At 45.8% G+C, this 19534-nt stretch overlaps 2 protein-coding genes and 1 pseudogene across 2 annotated transcripts; 1 reads left to right on the top strand and 2 right to left on the bottom strand.

Annotated features, from left to right (window-relative positions):
* Positions 1–3020: 3020 nt before the first annotated feature.
* On the bottom strand, positions 3021–8426 carry dhx34 (DEAH (Asp-Glu-Ala-His) box polypeptide 34; the record flags this gene model as incomplete). The annotated part of the gene is made up of 4 exons (XM_038986635.1): positions 7386–8426; positions 7043–7159; positions 4660–4854; positions 3021–3275 (listed from the first exon to the last, which is right to left on the bottom strand). Coding segments are annotated over exons 1-4 (1254 nt in total), but the record flags the coding sequence as incomplete, so codon positions are not given.
* A 531-nt stretch (positions 8427–8957) lies between these two features.
* Positions 8958–14460, top strand: LOC120041771 (lipase member I-like). Its single transcript, XM_038986634.1, has 10 exons — positions 8958–9057; positions 9249–9655; positions 9795–9906; positions 10020–10121; positions 10226–10333; positions 10740–10991; positions 12138–12230; positions 12332–12443; positions 14007–14120; positions 14430–14460. Exons 1-10 carry the CDS (start codon positions 8958–8960, stop codon positions 14458–14460), a joined length of 1431 nt encoding a protein of 476 aa, XP_038842562.1.
* A 1195-nt stretch (positions 14461–15655) lies between these two features.
* On the bottom strand, positions 15656–19272 carry LOC120041770 (annotated as a pseudogene).
* Positions 19273–19534: the final 262 nt, after the last annotated feature.

Here is a 19534-nt window from a genome sequence, read left to right as displayed (position 1 = left end):
GTACTGTACCTCATCCTGTTGTTCTGTTACTGTACCTCATCCTGCTGTACTGTACCTCATCCTGCTGTACTGTACCTCATCCTGCTGTACTGTACCTCATCCTGCTGTACTGTACCTCATCCTGCTGTACTGCTACTGTACCTCATCCTGTTGTTCTGTTACTGTACCTCATCCTGCTGTACTGTACCTCATCCTGCTGTACTGCTACTGTACCTCATCCTGCTGTACTGTTACTGTACCTCATCCTGCTGTACTGTTACTGTACCTGATCCTGCTGTACTGTTACTGTACCTCATCCTGCTGTACTGTACCTCATCCTGCTGTACTGTACCTCATCCTGCTGTACTGTACCTCATCCTGCTGTACTGTACCTCATCCTGCTGTACTGTACCTCATCCTGCTGTACTGTACCTCATCCTGCTGTACTGTACCTCATCCTGCTGTACTGTACCTCATCCTGCTGTACTGTACCTCATCCTGCTGTACTGCTACTGTACCTCATCCTGTTGTTCTGTTACTGTACCTCATCCTGCTGTACTGTACCTCATCCTGCTGTACTGCTACTGTACCTCATCCTGCTGTACTGTTACTGTCCCTCATCCTGCTGTACTGTTACTGTACCTCATCCTGTTGTACTGTACCTCATCCTGCTGTTACTGTTACTGTACCTCATCCTGCTGTACTGTTACTGTACCTGATCCTGCTGTACTGTTACTGTACCTCATCCTGCTGTACTGTTACTGTACCTCATCCTGCTGTACTGTACCTCATCCTGCTGTACTGTACCTCATCCTGTTGTTCTGTTACTGTACCTCATCCTGCTGTACTGTACCTCATCCTGTTGTTCTGTTACTGTACCTCATCCTGCTGTACTGTACCTCATCCTGCTGTACTGTACCTCATCCTGCTGTACTGTACCTCATCCTGCTGTACTGTACCTCATCCTGCTGTACTGCTACTGTACCTCATCCTGTTGTTCTGTTACTGTACCTCATCCTGCTGTACTGTACCTCATCCTGCTGTACTGCTACTGTACCTCATCCTGCTGTACTGTTACTGTACCTCATCCTGCTGTACTGTTACTGTACCTGATCCTGCTGTACTGTTACTGTACCTCATCCTGCTGTACTGTACCTCATCCTGCTGTACTGTACCTCATCCTGCTGTACTGTACCTCATCCTGCTGTACTGTACCTCATCCTGCTGTACTGTACCTCATCCTGCTGTACTGTACCTCATCCTGCTGTACTGTTACTGTACCTCATCCTGTTGTACTGTTACTGTCCCTCATCCTGCTGTACTGTTACTGTACCTCATCCTGTTGTACTGTACCTCATCCTGCTGTACTGTTACTGTACCTCATCCTGCTGTACTGTTACTGTACCTCATCCTGCTGTACTGTTACTGTACCTCATCCTGCTGTACTGTTACTGTACCTCATCCTGCTGTACTGTTACTGTACCTCATCCTGCTGTACTGTTACTGTACCTCATCCTGCTGTACTGTTACTGTACCTCATCCTGCTGTACTGTTACTGTACCTCATCCTGCTGTACTGTTACTGTACCTCATCCTGCTGTACTGTTACTGTACCTCATCCTGCTGTACTGTTACTGTACCTCATCCTGCTGTACTGTTACTGTACCTCATCCTGTTGTACTGTTACTGTACCTCATCCTGCTGTACTGTTACTGTACCTCATCCTGCTGTACTGTTACTGTACCTCATCCTGTTGTACTGTTACTGTACCTCATCCTGCTGTTACTGTACCTGATCCTGCTGTACTGTTACTGTACCTCATCCTGCTGTACTGTTACTGTACCTCATCCTGCTGTACTGTACCTCATCCTGCTGTACTGTACCTCATCCTGTTGTTCTGTTACTGTACCTCATCCTGCTGTACTGTACCTCATCCTGCTGTACTGTACCTCATCCTGCTGTACTGTACCTCATCCTGTTGTTCTGTTACTGTACCTCATCCTGCTGTACTGTACCTCATCCTGCTGTACTGTACCTCATCCTGCTGTACTGTACCTCATCCTGCTGTACTGCTACTGTACCTCATCCTGTTGTTCTGTTACTGTACCTCATCCTGCTGTACTGTACCTCATCCTGCTGTACTGCTACTGTACCTCATCCTGCTGTACTGTTACTGTACCTCATCCTGCTGTACTGTTACTGTACCTGATCCTGCTGTACTGTTACTGTACCTCATCCTGCTGTACTGCTACTGTACCTCATCCTGCTGTACTGTACCTCATCCTGCTGTACTGTACCTCATCCTGCTGTACTGTACCTCATCCTGCTGTACTGTACCTCATCCTGCTGTACTGTACCTCATCCTGCTGTACTGTTACTGTACCTCATCCTGTTGTACTGTTACTGTACCTGATCCTGCTGTACTGTTACTGTACCTCATCCTGCTGTACTGCTACTGTACCTCATCCTGCTGTACTGTTACTGTACCTCATCCTGTTGTACTGTTACTGTACCTCATCCTGCTGTACTGTTACTGTACCTCATCCTGCTGTACTGTTACTGTACCTCATCCTGCTGTACTGTTACTGTACCTCATCCTGTTGTACTGTTACTGTACCTCATCCTGTTGTACTGTTACTGTACCTCATCCTGTTGTACTGTTACTGTACCTCATCCTGCTGTACTGCTACTGTACCTCATCCTGCTGTACTGTACCTCATCCTGCTGTTACTGTACCTCATCCTGCTGTACTGTTACTGTACCTCATCCTGCTGTACTGTTACTGTACCTCATCCTGCTGTACTGTTACTGTACCTCATCCTGTTGTACTGTTACTGTACCTCATCCTGCTGTACTGTTACTGTACCTCATCCTGCTGTACTGTTACTGTACCTCATCCTGCTGTACTGTTACTGTACCTCATCCTGCTGTACTGTTACTGTACCTCATCCTGCTGTACTGTTACTGTACCTCATCCTGCTGTATTGCTACCGTACCTCATCCTGCTGTACTGTTACTGTACCTCATCCTGCTGTACTGTACCTTATCCTGCTGTACCAGGGACAGGGTGCTGTGGAGGGGCAGGACGATCCAGCGCTTGGTGTGTGTGGCGTAGGCCTGGCATGCCTCCAAGATGGTAGATATCTCTGCCACACCGCTGAGGAACAGAAGCAGGTCGCCCCTCTCCTCGGGCGGGTAGCGCTGGTCGATGCCCTGCAGCACACGGAGGTATGGCCGGGGGTCCAGCTTCTCCGACCGGGACGGCTGCTCGTCTTGTGGGATGGGCTGGTAGATCACCTACATATCAGAGAGGGAGAGGAGGGTGATACAGCCATCATCCTTCTGGTCAAACGCACTATATAAGGAATAGGGTGGGACTCAGCCATAGAAGAAAAGTGAGTTCCTGGAAGTCACAGGGAGAGACAGGAAGAGGCATTATCTAGAAACTGAACGGCCCAATCATTACTATATATTAAATAATAGCTGTCACTGAACGGCCCAATCTTTAATTTCAACAGCCTGACCCTGCCACTTTGTTTGGCAGAATGAAAAACAGGACGAGAGAAATTTTAGGCCTAACCACTTTATAATTCACAGGACATTTCTCCAAAAAGTACGATCTTTGTCCCCATGTGCAGTTGCAAACCGTAGTCTGGCTTTTTATGACGGTTTTGGAGCAGTGGCTTCTTCCTTGTTGAGCGGCCTTCAGGTTATGTCGATATAGGACTCGTTTTACTGTGGATATAGATACTTTTGTACCCGTTTCCTCCAGCATCTTCACAAGGTCCTTTGCTGTTGATCTGGGATTGATTTGGACTTTTCGCACCAAAGTACGTTCATCTCTAGGAGACAGAATGCATCTCCTTCCTGAGCGGTAGGACGGCTGCGTGGTCCCATGGTGTTTATACTTGCGTACTATTGTTTGTACAGATGAACGTGGTACCTTCAGGCGTTTGGAAATTGCTCCCAAGGATGAAACAGACTTGTGGAGATATAAAAAAAAAATCTGAGGTCTTGGCTGATTTCTTTTGATTTTCCCATGATGTCAAGCAAAGAGGCACTGAGTTTGAAGGTAGGCCTTGAAATACATCCACAGGTACACCTCCAATTGACTCAAATGATGTCAATTAGCCTATCAGAAGCTTCTAAAGCCATGACATCATTTTCTGGAATTTTCCAAGCTGTTTAAAGGCACAGTCAACTTAGTGTATGTAAACTTCTGATACACTGGAATTGTGATACAGTGAATTATAAGTGAAATAATCTGTCTGTAAACAATTGTTGGAAAAATTACTTGTGTCATGCACAAAGTAGATGTCCTAACCGACTTGCCAAAACTATAGTTTGTTCACAGGACATTTGTGGAGTGGTTGAAAAACGAGTTTTAATGACTCCAACCTAAGTGTATGTAAACTTCCGACTTCAACAGTATACAACATCTCTGAGTGCTGTCTATTCCTATACTTATGATATAGCATGGTCCAGAGGGTTTTCAGACCTCTCCCTGGGGACACCCAGCCAGTCCATTCATTTCAACTCATCCACACCTGATTCCACTTGTCAACTAAATCATCAAGCCCTTGACGAGGTGAATCAGGTGAGCTTGTTCAGGGCTACAACCAAAATATGAAACGTCTGGGGGGGTCCCAGAGGAGAGGTTTGAAATCTATTGTCCACTCACCTGTATAGGGAAGAGCCTGCCCGGTACCTGCAGTACAGGTGCAGTATTAAAGTAGCTGGAGAAGAGTTTGATGTTGATGGTGGCAGACATGAGGACCAGGCGGAGGTTGGGGCGGGTGGCCAGGAGGGAGCGCAGGACCCCCAGGAGGAAGTCACAGTGGAGGTGTCGCTCATGCACCTCATCAACAATCAACACCTGGGTGGAATAGGGAGGTAGGTCCACACACGGACAGGTTATGGAACAACTAGGGGAGGTAGATCCACACACGGACAGGTTATGGAACAACTAGGGGAGGTAGATCCACACACGGACAGGTTATGGAACAACTAGTGTGTGTCCCAAGTGTCCCAAATGGAACCCTATTCCCTATATAGTGCACTACTTTAGACCAGAGTCATATTCCCTATATAGTGCACTACTTTAGACCAGAGCCCTATTCCCTATATAGTGCACTACTTTAGACCAGAGCCCTATGGGAACAATTGGGACACAGCCCTAGAAAGGCATAAAACCCCTAGATATAGTGAGAGTAAAGTTACCCGTCTGTTCTGTAACCCACCTGGTCTATACACAGTTCATTCAGAAAGTATTCAGACCCCTTGACTTTTATTTTTTTAACATTACAGCCTTATTCTAAAATGGATTAAATCGTTTTTTAAATTCTATAATTGATTAAATAAATACAAATCCTCAGCAATCTACACACAATACCCCATAATGACAAAGCGAAAATAGGTTTTTAGAATTTTTTGAAAATTTGTTAAAAATAAACAAACAAGAATACCTTATTTACATAAGTATTCAGACCCGTTACTATGAGACTCAAAATTGAGCTCAGGTGCATCCTGTTTCCATTGATCATCATTGAGATCTTTCTACAACTTGATTGGAGTCCACCTGCAGCATTGAAGGTCCCCAAGAACACAGTGGCCTCCATCATTCTTAAATGGAAGAAGTTTGGAACCACCAAGACTCTTCCTAGAGCTGGCCGCCCGGCCAAACTGAGCAATCGGGGGAGAAGGGCCTTGGTCAGGGAGGTGACCAAGAACCCGATGGTAACTCTGACAGAGCTCTAAAGTTCCTCTGTGGAGATAGGAGAACTTTCCAGAAGGACAACCATCTCTACAGCACTCCACCAATCAGGCTTTATGGTAGAGTGGCCAGACGGAAGCCACTCCTCAGTAAAAAGGCACCTAAAGGACTCTGACCATGAGAAACAAGATTCTCTGGCCTGATGAAACCAAGATTGAACTCTTTGGACTGAATGCCAAACATCACGTCTGGAGGAAACCTGGCACCATCTCTACGGTGAAGCATGGTGGTGGCAGCATCGTGTTGTGGGGATGTTTTTCAGTGGCAGGGACTGGGAGACTAGTCAGGATCGAGGGAAAGATGAACGGAGCAAAGTACAGACAGATCCTTGATGAGGTCCTGAGCGCTCTGGAGCAGGTTCTCAGACTGGGGTGAAGGTTCACCTTCCTAAGCACACAGCCAAGACAACGCAGGAGTGGCTTCGGGACAAGTCTCTGAATGTCTTTGGGTGGCCCAGCCAGAGCCCGGACTTGAACCTGATCGAACATCTCTGGAGAGACACGAAAATAGCTGTGCAGCGACGCTCCACATCCAACATGACAGAGCTTGAGGGGATCTGCAGAGAAGAATGGGAGAAACTCCCCAAATACAGGTGTGCCAAGCTTGTAGTGGCATACCCAAGAAGACTCAAGACTGTAATCGCTTCGTCATTATGGGGTATTGTGTGTAGATTGATGAGAAAAAAACATATTTAATCTATTTTAGAATAAGGCTGTAACGTAACAAAATGTGGGGAAAAAATCAAGGGCTCTAAATACTTTCCAAATGCACTATATATTATCAGGTATATTTTATATTTATATGTATTATATATTATATTTACCTGGAATATATTATATTTACCTGGTATATATTATAAAACTGGGTGGTTCAAGCCCTGAATGCTGATTGGCTGACAGCCGTGGTATATCAGACCATAAACCACGGGTATGACAAAACATTAATTTGTACTGCTCTATCATTTTGTTCATAACCAGTTTATCAAAGCAATAAGGAACCTCGTGGGTTTGAGGTATATGGCTAAGAGCTGTATCCAGGCACTCTGGTTGAGAGAATGCCAAGAGTGTGCAAAGCTGTCAAGGCAAAGGGTGGCTACTTTTAAGAATCAAACATCTAAAATATATTTTGATTTGTTTAATACTTTTTTGGTTACTACATGATTACATATGTGTTATTTCATAGTTTTGATGTCTTCACTATTATTGTACAATGTAGAAAATAGTACAAATAAAGAAAATCCCTTGAATGAGTAGGTGTCCAAACCTTTGACTGGTATTGTATATTATATTACCTGGTACTGCTCCAGGTCTCCGTCAGCCTGTATCTGTCTCAGTAGTAACCCCTCTGTCAGGAACAACAGCTTGGTGGATGGGGTACGGGTCCCCTCGAAACGGATCTGATACCCAACCTGCAGATAAAACACAGCTGTGTGTCAGTGTGCTTGTAGGTCTGATAAATGTCTGGCTGTTGATTTGGTCTTTGTGTAAAGTGTACAACATTGTGAAAAATGATCTCTTTCAGAGAAGAAAAAACACTTACTATTGTGTGAAAAATGATTACATTTTGTTTGATATTCCAAAAACTATATTTTTCAAGCCTGTAAATAAACAGCTTCTTACTACACAACTACCTACCTTGGAGCCATACTGGTTGAGACTCTCGAAGCTGACCCTCTTGGCGAGGGAGATACAGGCAATCCGTCGTGGCTGAGTGCAAGCTATGTGACTGAACCCAGAGGAGAGGAGGTACTGGGGGACCTGGGTGGACTTTCCACAGCCTGTATCCCCCGCCACCACTACTACCGGGTTAGCCCGCACCAACTCCACGATCCGGTCCCGGTACTGGAAAATAGGAAGGGCTTTCTGCTCCGTCCTCAACTTGGCCAGCTTCCCAAAGCTCTGCCTCTGGCTGAAGTCCAGGAAGTGCAGCAAAGCCAGGCGACAGTCAGCTACCTCCTGACTCCCTGGGCCTGACGAGCTGTGTCTCTGATCAGACCTCCCCGTCTCCAGCCTCTCCTCTGTGTCTTTGGTACAAACTGACACGTTGATCCGATAGCGGGCGTCATATTCCTTAGGCAGACCCAGATCTACAGTCTTCTTCCTATCTCTGCCCTCCTCCATGTCTTCCTTCCTGCTGCCCCCGGACATGTCCTTCTTGGTTTTGAACCTCTGGAAGCGCTCGAAGAAGCTCCAGAACTCTTTGTGTTCCGTGGTTCCGTTCTGGATGTAGTCATGCCGACGGAAAAATATCTGGTCCATCTGAGCCCGGCACTGAGGACTGTCCCAGTCCCAGCTACGGCTGTCTCTTCTCCTCTCTGACATCTCTAACGTTACAGCTTTATATAACACACACTCACGACTCTGACATCAAGTCAACCAGATGATTAGTAAGTCAATAAGGCTAGCTAGACGCTCACTCAATAGTCTCTTAAAGTCTCTTAACATAGAAGTCTAAGTTAGTTAGCTAGTAGAGTAGTTGGCTACTAGCTAGCAACTCCTTTGCATTCAAGATAAACAATGTATAAGCTAGCTATAGCTAAAGGTTATCTTGGTTTAGTTTATTTAACAATCCAAATACCCATAATCAATCCAGTAATCCGTTTAGGTTATGCTTTCCTGTTTCACCAGATCAATATTCAAGATAGCGCCAACAGAAAAATGAATACAAAACGATTGACAAAGTTAGCAGCGGAACAATAATAAGGACGGTCCGTCTGAACTATTGTCCGACGACAACTGCTGCCATTGGGTATATAGTTCCGCATGGTGAAGTTGATTTCTGTCACATTTTTTAATTTCACCTTTATTTAACCAGGCAGACTAGTTGAGAACAAGTTCTCATTTACAACTGCGACCTGGCCATTGACAAATCAAATATTTTATTGGAAATGTTTTAAATGAAATCTCAAACCATGTTTGGTTCCTATGTTATGTTTCTTGTGAATACTGTAATAGCAAACACATGCAATATTCAGATCATTTTACCGGTTGCAATTATTCATTTTAGAAACATCTTGAACTGCATTCTTTGTAGTTTAAGTATCACTCTGCACTGATCAAGAAAGGGCTGGCTGACAAAAGCTCTACTGTTCTCTACTGTATTTTCATCAGAAACACTCCAGTCTCCACCTCCACTGAGGCTTATCAGATTGTCAGAGTACAGAAGGCTGTATAGCAGGTAGGGATATTTGCATTGTGGCTGGGGAAATGGAGAGAACAGGTGGAGGTGTGGAGAACTCTGGAGCTGACATCGGCCTGGTCGTCTGGTCTCTACTGACCTTCTGTCTTCTGTCTGGTCCTGCCACAGGTACTATGGTGGCGATTACTGTGTGATTAGCTCAGCTGCACAGTAGAGGTCAATTCAAATTAAAAACTCACATTTTCCAAAACTAGCGGCTGCCTAATCATGATTAACTGGGGAGAAGTCCTCACAATAACCTAAAATACAGTCATATGTTAACAACATGATTGATGTTTACAGATATTCTCTTCTCATAGGTGACCAACATGCCCACTGCTCTGAGTTCCTCTGTCTCAGCCCTCCGACTCTTCTGGTGAGGCTCCTCAGATTCTCCTCTGAGCAGGGTCCCTGTGGTTCCCCCTTAGACCTCCCTCCTTCAGGCCTGCCATCTGGCCAGGGCCTCCCTCCACTTCCACCAGGCCTCCCAGGACTGGCCCCTGGTCCTGTGGCCTGGAGCCCTCTCAGCCCCACAGTAGTGATTGTCCCAGGCAGGAGGCCAGCCAGGCTGCAGCCCAGCTGGGCGAGGATGATGGCGGGGGAGCTGTTAGAGGCGGGGCTGGTTAATGTCCTGGTAGCTGATTGGCTGCTGCCCCCAGAGCAGGAGATCACCGAAGGAGCCAGGCAAGTGGGAGAGAGGCTGGCACAGACCATACAGACACTACTGGTAGGTACATGTTCCACACTGTGTAAAAGGTGTCCAGTAATATGCTTTAACTGGGTCAGGGAAACTGGCCCAAATTGAACATGAGTAACTGTGTTATAGTGTAGTTATACATGATGTGGTGTTGATGTTTATTCCTCAGGAGGTTCAGGGCTCTTCTCCAGAGCTGTTCCACCTGGTAGGGTTTGGTGTTGGGGCCCATGTAGCTGGTGTGACTGGGGCCTGTTTGGAGGGAACTATTGGCAGGATCACAGGTACTGAGACATGATATAGAGTTACATCTGGTAAAAGTCCACTATGGGTTTCTGATGAACTGACCGGTCAAATTGAGTGTTTATTTTTTTTTTTATGTGCTCTGATCCGTGAGGCCTGGATCCGTTCTCACCCCTGTTTTCCGAGGCAGACAGCAGCCTGTCTCTGGATCACACTGATGCTCAGTACGTGGATGTGATTCACACCAACTTCAACCGTGAGAAACTCTACACATACCTAATAAGCCATGTAGTTACACCTCATAGTATGGTAGATTTTATTTAGACCTTTTTAACCAATCAGTTTATGTGTATTTTTCAGCCAATGAGCCGGTAGCTCCCCTGGGGGTTCCCAGACCGTTGGGTCACGTTGATTTCTACATCGGCAGAGGATATCAACTCCCTGGTTGTCCTCAGTCTCTCATGAAAAGTGTGTGACATTTTTTATTTTTTTAATCATCTAAAATATTATAACAAACATCATGCCTGGGGCCCATGTGACCTGACCAGGAAAAGCTGTGTCCTTTAGGCTATCTACCAAAACACGGAGGTTGGGATGACTCATATATTTGATGGCAGTTCTGCAGGGTAGTCACTCGCTAGCACAGTCACAAAGTCATAGAATCTGATTTTCAACCTAACCTTAAAACACACTGCTAACTTTATACCTAACCTTAAAATTAAGATCAAAAAGCACATTTTTGGTTTTCATGAATTTTTAAGATATATAGTCATTTTAACTTTGCAGCTGTCCCATGTAGTGTAGATCGCTCAGTTCTGCCTCCAGGACAAGATTCAGCCCAATAAAGGTCAACCTGTGTGTGGGTGTGTTCCAGGGGAGCAGTACTTGCTGTGCAGTCACCAACGGGCCTATAGGTTGTTCACCAGCTCCATCCGGTCCTCCACCAGCTCCAGCCGGTCCTCCACCAGCTCCATCCGGTCCTCCACCAGCTCCATCCGGTCCTCCACCAGCTCCATCCGGTCCTCCTGCCCTCTCACAGCCTTCCCCTGCCAGGGAGTAGAGGACTTCCAGAGAGCTCTCTGTACACACTGTCACCACCCTGGCCTCAACATCTGCCCCCAGTTGGGTAAGAGACAAGATCATGTAGACCAGCTGGGTAAGATACGAGATAATGTAGACCCAGCTGGGTAAGAGACGAGATAATGTAGACCAGCTGGGTAAGAGACGAGATAATGTAGACCAGCTGGGTAAGAGACACGATAATGTAGACCAGCTGGGTAAGAGACGAGATAATGTAGACCAGCTGGGTAAGAGACGAGATCATGTAGACCAGCTGGGTAAGAGACGAGATAATGTAGACCAGCTGGGTAAGAGACGAGATCATGTAGACCAGCTGGGTAAGAGACGAGATCATGTAGACCAGCTGGGTAAGAGACGAGATCATGTAGACCAGCTGGGTAAGAGACGAGATCATGTAGACCAGCTGGGTAAGAGACGAGATAATGTAGACCAGCTGGGTAAGAGACGAGATCATGTAGGCCAGGTGGGCAAGAGACGAGATCATGTAGACCAGCTGGGTAAGATACAAGATAATGTAGACCAGCTGGGTAAGAGACAAGATAATGTAGACCAGCTGGGTAAGAGACGAGATAATGTAGACCAGCTGGGTAAGAGACGAGATAATGTAGACCAGCTGGGTAAGAGACGAGATCATGTAGACCAGCTGGGTAAGAGACGAGATAATGTAGACCAGCTGGGTAAGAGACGAGATAATGTAGACCAGCTGGGTAAGAGACGAGATAATGTAGCCCAGCTGGGTAAGAGACGAGATAATGTAGACCAGCTGGGTAAGAGACGAGATAATGTAGACCAGCTGGGTAAGAGACGAGATCATGTAGACCAGCTGGGTAAGAGACGAGATAATGTAGACCAGCTGGGTAAGAGACGAGATAATGTAGTCCAGCTGAGTAAGAGACGAGATAATGTAGCCCAGCTGGGTAAGAGACACGATAATGTAGACCAGCTGGGTAAGAGACGAGCTAATGTAGACCAGCTGGTTAAGAGACGAGATCATGTAGACCAGCTGGGTAAGAGACGAGATAATGTAGACCAGCTGGGTAAGAGACGAGATAATGTAGACAGCATAGCTCTCTGATACACATTTCTCTCTCTGAAACAAAGACGAGTCTTTCACACATGAAGAAACCGATGTTGATGATTGGCTGTTTTCATCATCAAGACACCATCAGCTATTGGTTCTTCTCTCCTATAGGCTACGACATTAGCTGGCTGCCTCCAGATCGACCAATCACCTTCCAGCCCCTGACCGCGGTCCTGGACATCACAGCAACAGACCCGTTCTGTGGTCAGAAACTCAGGACACACACACACACTGACAGTGTCACGTGGTTACGGTTGCTTCCTGTGCAGGAACAGCTGGTTAACCCGCCTTTATGTCCCTTCTAGTGACGCCGTTCCTGTTGGAGGTGCACCTGGAGGGAAACACCTCGTTAGAAGCCCAGCTATTCATTCAGCTGAAGGGAGACGTCAGGAAAACACCTGTCATCTTGGTGTCCGGGTGAGACACTAGCATCTGGTTCTTCATTTATTAATGGCTGCATCTCAAATGGGACCCTATATGGTGCACTATATACCCCCATAGGGCCCTGGTCTAATACTGTGCACTATATAGTCCTATAGGGCCCTGGTCTAATACTGTGCACTATATACCCCCATAGGGCCCTGGTCTAATGCCGTTATATACCCCCATAGGGCCCTGGTCTAATGCTGTGTACTATATACCCCCATAGGGCCCTGGTCTAATGCTGTGTACTATATACCCCCATAGGGCCCTGGTCTAATGCTGTGTACTATATACCCCCATAGGGCCCTGGTCTAATGCTGTGTACTATATACCCCCATAGGGCCCTGGTCTAATGCTGTGTACTATATAGTCCCATAAGGCCCTGGTCTAATGCTGTGTACTATATACCCCCATAGAGCCCTGGTCTAATGCTGTGTACTATATACCCCCATAAGGCCCTGGTCTAATGCTGTGTACTATATACCCCCATAAGGCCCTGGTCTAATGCTGTGTACTATATACCCCCATAGTGCCCTGGTCTAATGCTGTGTACTATATACCCCCATAGGGCCCTGGTCTAATGCTGTGTACTATATACCCCCATAGGGCCCTGGTCTAATGCTGTGTACTATATAGTCCCATAAGGCCCTGGTCTAATGCTGTGTACTATATACCCCCATAAGGCCCTGGTCTAATGCTGTGTACTATATACCCCCATAAGGCCCTGGTCTAATGCTGTGTACTATATACCCCCATAAGGCCCTGGTCTAATGCTGTGTACTATATACCCCCATAAGGCCCTGGTATAATGCTGTGTACTATATACCCCCATAGGGCCCTGGTCTAATGCTGTGTACTATATACCCCCATAAGGCCCTGGTCTAATGCTGTGTACTATATACCCCCATAAGGCCCTGGTATAATGCTGTGTACTATATACCCCCATAGGGCCCTGGTATAATGCTGTATATAGTATACCCCCATAAGGCCCTGGTCTAATGCTGTGCACTATATACCCCCATAAGGCCCTGGTATAATGTCGTGTACTATATAGGCCCTGGTCTAATGTCGTGTATTATATAGGCCCTGGTCTAATGTCGTGTACTATATACCCCCATAAGGCCCTGGTCTAATGTCGTGTACTATATAGGCCCTGGTCTAATGTCGTGCACTATATAGGCCCTGGTCTAATGTCGTGTACTATATAGGCCCTGGTCTAATGTCGTGCACTATATAGGCCCTGGTCTAATGTCGTGTATTATATAGGCCCTGGTCTAATGTCGTGTATTATATAGGCCCTGGTCTAATGTCGTGTATTATATAGGCCCTGGTCTAATGTCGTGCACTATATAGGCCCTGGTCTAATGTCGTGCACTATATAGGCCCTGGTCTAATGTCGTGTACTATATAGGCCCTGGTCTAATGTCGTGCACTATATAGGCCCTGGTCTAATGTCGTGTACTATATAGGGAACAGGGAACTATTTGGGATGCATCCAATGTCTTTATCCGGTGATCGTCTTTCCAACTCTAACGTGCCGTTGACCATCGTGTCCAGTCCTTCCCTGCTGCAGTTTGAGCCTCATCAGATACACCAGTTCATGGTTTCCGTAGACCCCGCTGTTCGGGAGATCAGAACCGTGGTACTTCACTTCTACTCTCAACGCCTCTTGTACTTGTCCTGGAGGGGGGGGGGGGGGGGGGGGAAGACGAAGGAAAAAAAAAAATTTTTTGTTCCGCCATCAGTCCCCCCCCCCCCCCCCCCCCCCACCCCCCCCCAAATTTCCCTAGTTACTGACACAACTACCAAGACACCAGGGGTAAAAAAGCATCACGACATCCGACATAACACACAGATGAATTCTGGATTCAAACTCTCCTTCAATTGTTATAAAGACATCCAGTCGTCTGTGTGATGTCGGGAGCACGAGACTTCAAAAAAACAAGCCTGTGTTTTTGTGCATTACTTTCCCACGGCTAGATCTTACAGACCCGGGGTGTTACAGCAGTAGAGAACCGAGAGTGGAAGTGTATCTGCGAAGAAGAGTGAAGAAGAATGGGGGCTTTTTCAGGGAGTCAAATGCTGTGCTGGGTATCAGAATACAACCATTAAATATACTGAGAAAAGCCTTGAAAAGACTATTTGTTGTTCATATTTATTTTTCCAAACCTTATATAAAACAAAATTACAGTAAGTGGTTGATTTGATAATGCTGAATATTGTTTTATTTCTAAGTTTAAATTCGATATTTGTATGTCCTCAAAAGTTGTTTATATGCACAATGCTAACCTACAGACAATCTCTAACGAAGCTTTATTCTGTTATAAAAGCGTTTTACGTTGGACACAAATTAAATACAATCCCTGATGAGAAATAAAAGTTGGAAGAAAAAAAGACCATCAGGAATAAATCACATTTAAAAAAAAAAAAAAAAAAAAATATCATCCTCATGTCCGCTCAGGACTTCTGGTATTTCAACAAACTATTGTGTCAAATACCAACCATAGTAGATATGAATGGAGCTGGGGTCCTGTCTGTTTGAGCCCTTCAGTAGGCCTGCGTCTCAACTAGCACCCGATTCCCTCCATACAGTGTACTACCTTTAAAACAGACCCGTATGGATCCTGGTCAAAAGTAGTGCACTTCATATGGAATATGGCTCCATTTGGAATTGCAACCCCCCCCCCCCCCCCTCCTCTGATGAGTACAAGGACAACAAGTAAAAGAGTCTGATTCACATTTAAGAGACGGTTCTGAAAGATGGCGTAGAGAAAACAAAGCTACGGGGAAATGATTTCAAATCCAATGACAAAACAAGCATGGAACACACAGTCTCCTTATGGACGTAACAGTGTTTCTACAGAGTTTTTGTTACAAATGGCCTAAATCCTCACCTGCAAAATATACCAGAAAATGTTGTGTCCAATCCAATCCAAATGACTGATTGCAATGGCAAAACTAATTATCTAAAAAAAAGAATATATTTTTTTTAAAAACGCACAAAATTTGACATTATTTACAATTCTTAAAAACACTTTCCCCCCCCAAAAACCACCTATTCCTCCTCATATAAAAATACACATTTAGACACCAGTCATTAAAATACACATTTAGACATTAAAGGCATCTGCCTTTCTACAGAGGAAACCAACCAACGGTCCATAGTCCATCGATATGAAAAGGGGAGTGCATTTTGAGGCCTGAAATCAAAACGTGGAAAATAGTTCATCACTCCTGGATAATGGAAGGGAGCAGAGGGTCGAGGTCCCGGCGAACCAGTAATCTGTACTGGGCGTGTTCATCTGTCGGAAGCACTCGTCGTCTCCCCCGTTTTCCTGTTTAACGCCGGTCTTCTCCTTGATCCAGCCCTGAACTTGGTGACGGTGCTGTAGATTCCAGGCTTGTCCCTACGGGCACAGCCGTCACCCCAACTCACCACTCCAGCCAGGAACATAACACTCGTACCAGACTGGACAGAGGCCCGCCAGAATCCCCCTGAAGAGAAAGTATATGGTTATACATCTCAGTACTACTGTTGACCAGAGCCCTGTGTGGCAGCCCTATAATATGGCCTGTAATCAAAGAAGTGCACTTCATAGGGACAGAGTTTCAAAAGTAGTGCACTTCATAGGATAAGAGTTCAAAGTAGTGCACTTCATAGGACAGAGAGTTCAAAAGAAGTGCCTTCAGGGACAGAGAGTTCAAAAGATGCACTTCATAGGGATAGAGAGTTCAAAGAAGTGCACTTCATAGGGATAGAGAGTTCAAAGAAGTGCACTTCATAGGGACAGAGAGTTCAAAAGAAGTGCACTTCATAGGGACAGAGAGTTCAAAAGAAGTGCACTTCATAGGGATAGAGAGTTCAAAAGAAGTGCACTTCATAGGGACAGAGAGTTCAAAAGTAGTGCACTTCATAGGGACAGAGAGTTCAAAAGTAGTGCACTTCCTAGGGACAGAGAGTTCAAAAGTAGTGCACTTCATAGGGACAGAGAGTTCAAAGTAGTGCCTTCATAGTGGACAGAGAGTTCAAAAGAAGGCACTTCATAGTGGACGAGTTCAAAAGAAGTGCACTTCATAGGGACGAGAGAGTTCAAAAGTAAGTGCACTTCATAGGGACAGAGTTCAAAAGTATGCACTTCATAGGACAGAGTTCAAAATGTAGTGCACTTCATAGGGACAGAGTTCAAAGTATTGCACTTCATAGGGACAAGTTCAAAAGTTGCACTTCAATGGACAGAGATTCAAAGTAGTGCACTTCATAGGGACAGAGGAGTTCAAAAGAAGTGCACTTCATAGGTACAGAGAGTTCCAAAAGTAGTGCACTTTCATAGGGACAGAGAGCTCAAAAGTATGCACTTCATAGGGACAGAGAGTTCAAAGTAGTGCACTTCATAGGGACAGAGATACAAAAGTAGTGCACTTCATAGGGACAGAGTTCAAAGTAGTGCACTTCATAGGGACAGAGAGTTCAAAAGTAGTGCACTTTCATAGGGACAGAGACGTTCAAAAGAAGTGCACTTCATAGGGACAGAGAGTTCAAAAGTAGTGCACTTCATAGGGACAGATTCAAAAGTAGTGCACTTCTAGGGTGACAGAGTTCAAAAGTAGTGGCACTTCATAGGGACGAGTTCGAAAGACGTGACTTCATGGACGAGAGTTCAAAAGAATGCACTTCATAGGGACAGAGATTCAAAAGAAGTGCACTTCATAGGGACAGAGTTCAAAGTAGTGCATTCATAGGGATAGAGAGTTCAAAAGTAGTGCACTTCAGGGACATGAGAGTTCAAAAGTAGGTGCACTCATGGACAGAGAGTTCAAAAGTAGTGCACTTCATAGGGACAGAGAGTTCAAAAGTAGTGGCACTTCTAGGGACAGAGTTCAAAAGAAGTTGCACTTCATAGGGAAGAGATTCAAAGTAGTGCACTTCATAGGGACAGTTCAAAAGTAGTGCACTTCATAGGGACAGAGTTCAAAAGTAAGTGCACTTCATAGGGACGAGAGTTCAAAAGTAGTGCACTTTCAGGGACAGAGAGTTCAAAAGAAGTGCACTTCATAGGGACAGAGATTTCAAATAGTGCACTTCATAGGGACAGAGAGTTCAAAAGAAGTGCACTTCATAGGGACAGAGAGTTCAAGTAGTGCACTTCATAGGGACAGAGAGCTCAAAATAGTTGCACTTCATAGGGACAGAGAGTTCAAAAGTAGTGCACTTCATAGGACAGAGTTCAAAGTAGTGCACTTCATAGGGACAGAGAGTTCAAAGTAGTGCACTTCATAGGGACAGAGAGTTCAAAAGAAGTGCACTTCATAGGGACAGAGAGTTCAAAAGTATTGCACTTCATAGGGACAGAGAGTTCAAAAGAAGTGCACTTCATAGGGACAGAGAGTACCTGCAGGCGTCCACTCCTCCAGTCAGCACCCCAGCACACGTCATCCTGGAGGTGATCTGTCCTCCCATCAGCGGTTACACCCCGTACGTTGATATACGGACACTGGGCTTCTGCGGATGGATGCACCAAGCCTACATACAAGGACACATACCATTAGTTATGTTAGGATGGATGCACCAGAGCCTAACATACAGTACAAGGACACATACCATTATGTTATTATCACGATGCAGGAAGTGGGGAGCATTTGATCAATCTCTAACTGTTCGGGAACATCTTCATGTAACATGTTTTTGTATTCATACGCAGCAGAAAGCTAATTTAAAAACATATTATAACATTACTATTAAATCATTAAAACTACTCGGTAAACAAACAAAAACAACTCAGTAAAACTCGGTAAACAAACAAAAACAACTCGTAAAACACTCGGTAAACAAAACAAAATATTTTCAGTACATTGTTTCATATACACTATTAGTACTGAGGCCCATCTACATGACTCACCTCCCTCTCGTGTGGCGCCCCCAACCTGTGATCCAACAGAGTTCCCCTGGGGGAAGGTGTGTTGTGGCGAGGGCAGACAGATGGGTCTGATGTAATCAGAGAAGGCCACAGGGCTGTCGAGCTCCATCAGAGCGATGTCGTTGTCGAAGGTGTAGGCATTGTAGTACGGGTGGGGGATCACCTGACGCAGGTTCCTCTTCTGAACGTTCTTACTGTTCTGCTTCTGGACGTGAAGGCCTAGGTACGCCTCCCATACACCTCTGTGGAGTACCTGGAGACACACACCTGTTAGGACTGAACACACAGCACACTACGCCTCCCATACACCTGGCTGGAATACCTGGAGACACACACCTGGTTAGGACTGAACACACAACACACGCCTCCCATACACCTGGCTGGGAGTACCTGGAGACACCACCTGGTTAGGACTGAACACACACACACGCCTCCCATACACCTGGCTGGATACCTGGAGACACACACCTGGTTTAGGACTGAGCTAAGGACTGAATACACACACACACGCCTCCCATACACCTGGCTGGGAGTACCTGGAGACACACACCTGGTTAGGACTGAACACACACACACGCCTCCCATACACCTGGCTGGGAATACCTGGACACACACACACACACACACACACACACACACACACACCACACACACACACACACAACACACACCACACAACACGTCTCCATACACCTGGTTAGGACTGTCACACCACCTGGTTAGGACTGAACCACACACACACCTCCCATCACCTGGTTAGGACTGACACACACACCGCCTCCATACACCTGGTTAGGACTGAACACACACAACACACACACACACGTATAGTACACACATAGTTTAGGCTGGGAAAACACCACACCACCACAGGAGAGATCATCCACAAGTACCTGGTCTTGCGTCATCCTGTACACACGTGCAGCAGTAACCACCAGCGTTGGCTGATGATGGAAGCGCCACACACGTGACCGTCGTTCTTAATGTGGAGGCCTGACCTGCCACGGGAACTCCCCTTCCTCTGCGTCTGGCCACCACGATACGGCTAGTTTTTAAACAGTCTCCGCCACAATCTATAAAAACACAATCAGCATTTAGTCACCAACGACTCCTATACTGAGACTAATGGATTAGTCAATCACACTAACATTTAACAGACTCCTCATCTGA

The sequence above is a fragment of the Salvelinus namaycush genome, unplaced genomic scaffold (assembly GCF_016432855.1).
Source record: "Salvelinus namaycush isolate Seneca unplaced genomic scaffold, SaNama_1.0 Scaffold533, whole genome shotgun sequence".
Lineage (NCBI taxonomy): Eukaryota > Metazoa > Chordata > Actinopteri > Salmoniformes > Salmonidae > Salvelinus > Salvelinus namaycush.
This window is presented reverse-complemented; position numbering and strand designations above follow the sequence as displayed.

Excerpts from the sequence above, each read along its gene's own strand:
- LOC120041771 (XM_038986634.1), top strand. The coding sequence starts at position 8,958 with ATGGAGAGAACAGGTGGAGGTGTGGAGAACTCTGGAGCTGACATCGGC. Across the intron at positions 12,231-12,331 it reads AGCAACAGACCCGTTCTGTG|TGACGCCGTTCCTGTTGGAG; the intron begins GTCAGAAACTCA and ends TGTCCCTTCTAG. Across the intron at positions 12,444-14,006 it reads CCTGTCATCTTGGTGTCCGG|TCCTTCCCTGCTGCAGTTTG; the intron begins GTGAGACACTAG and ends CATCGTGTCCAG.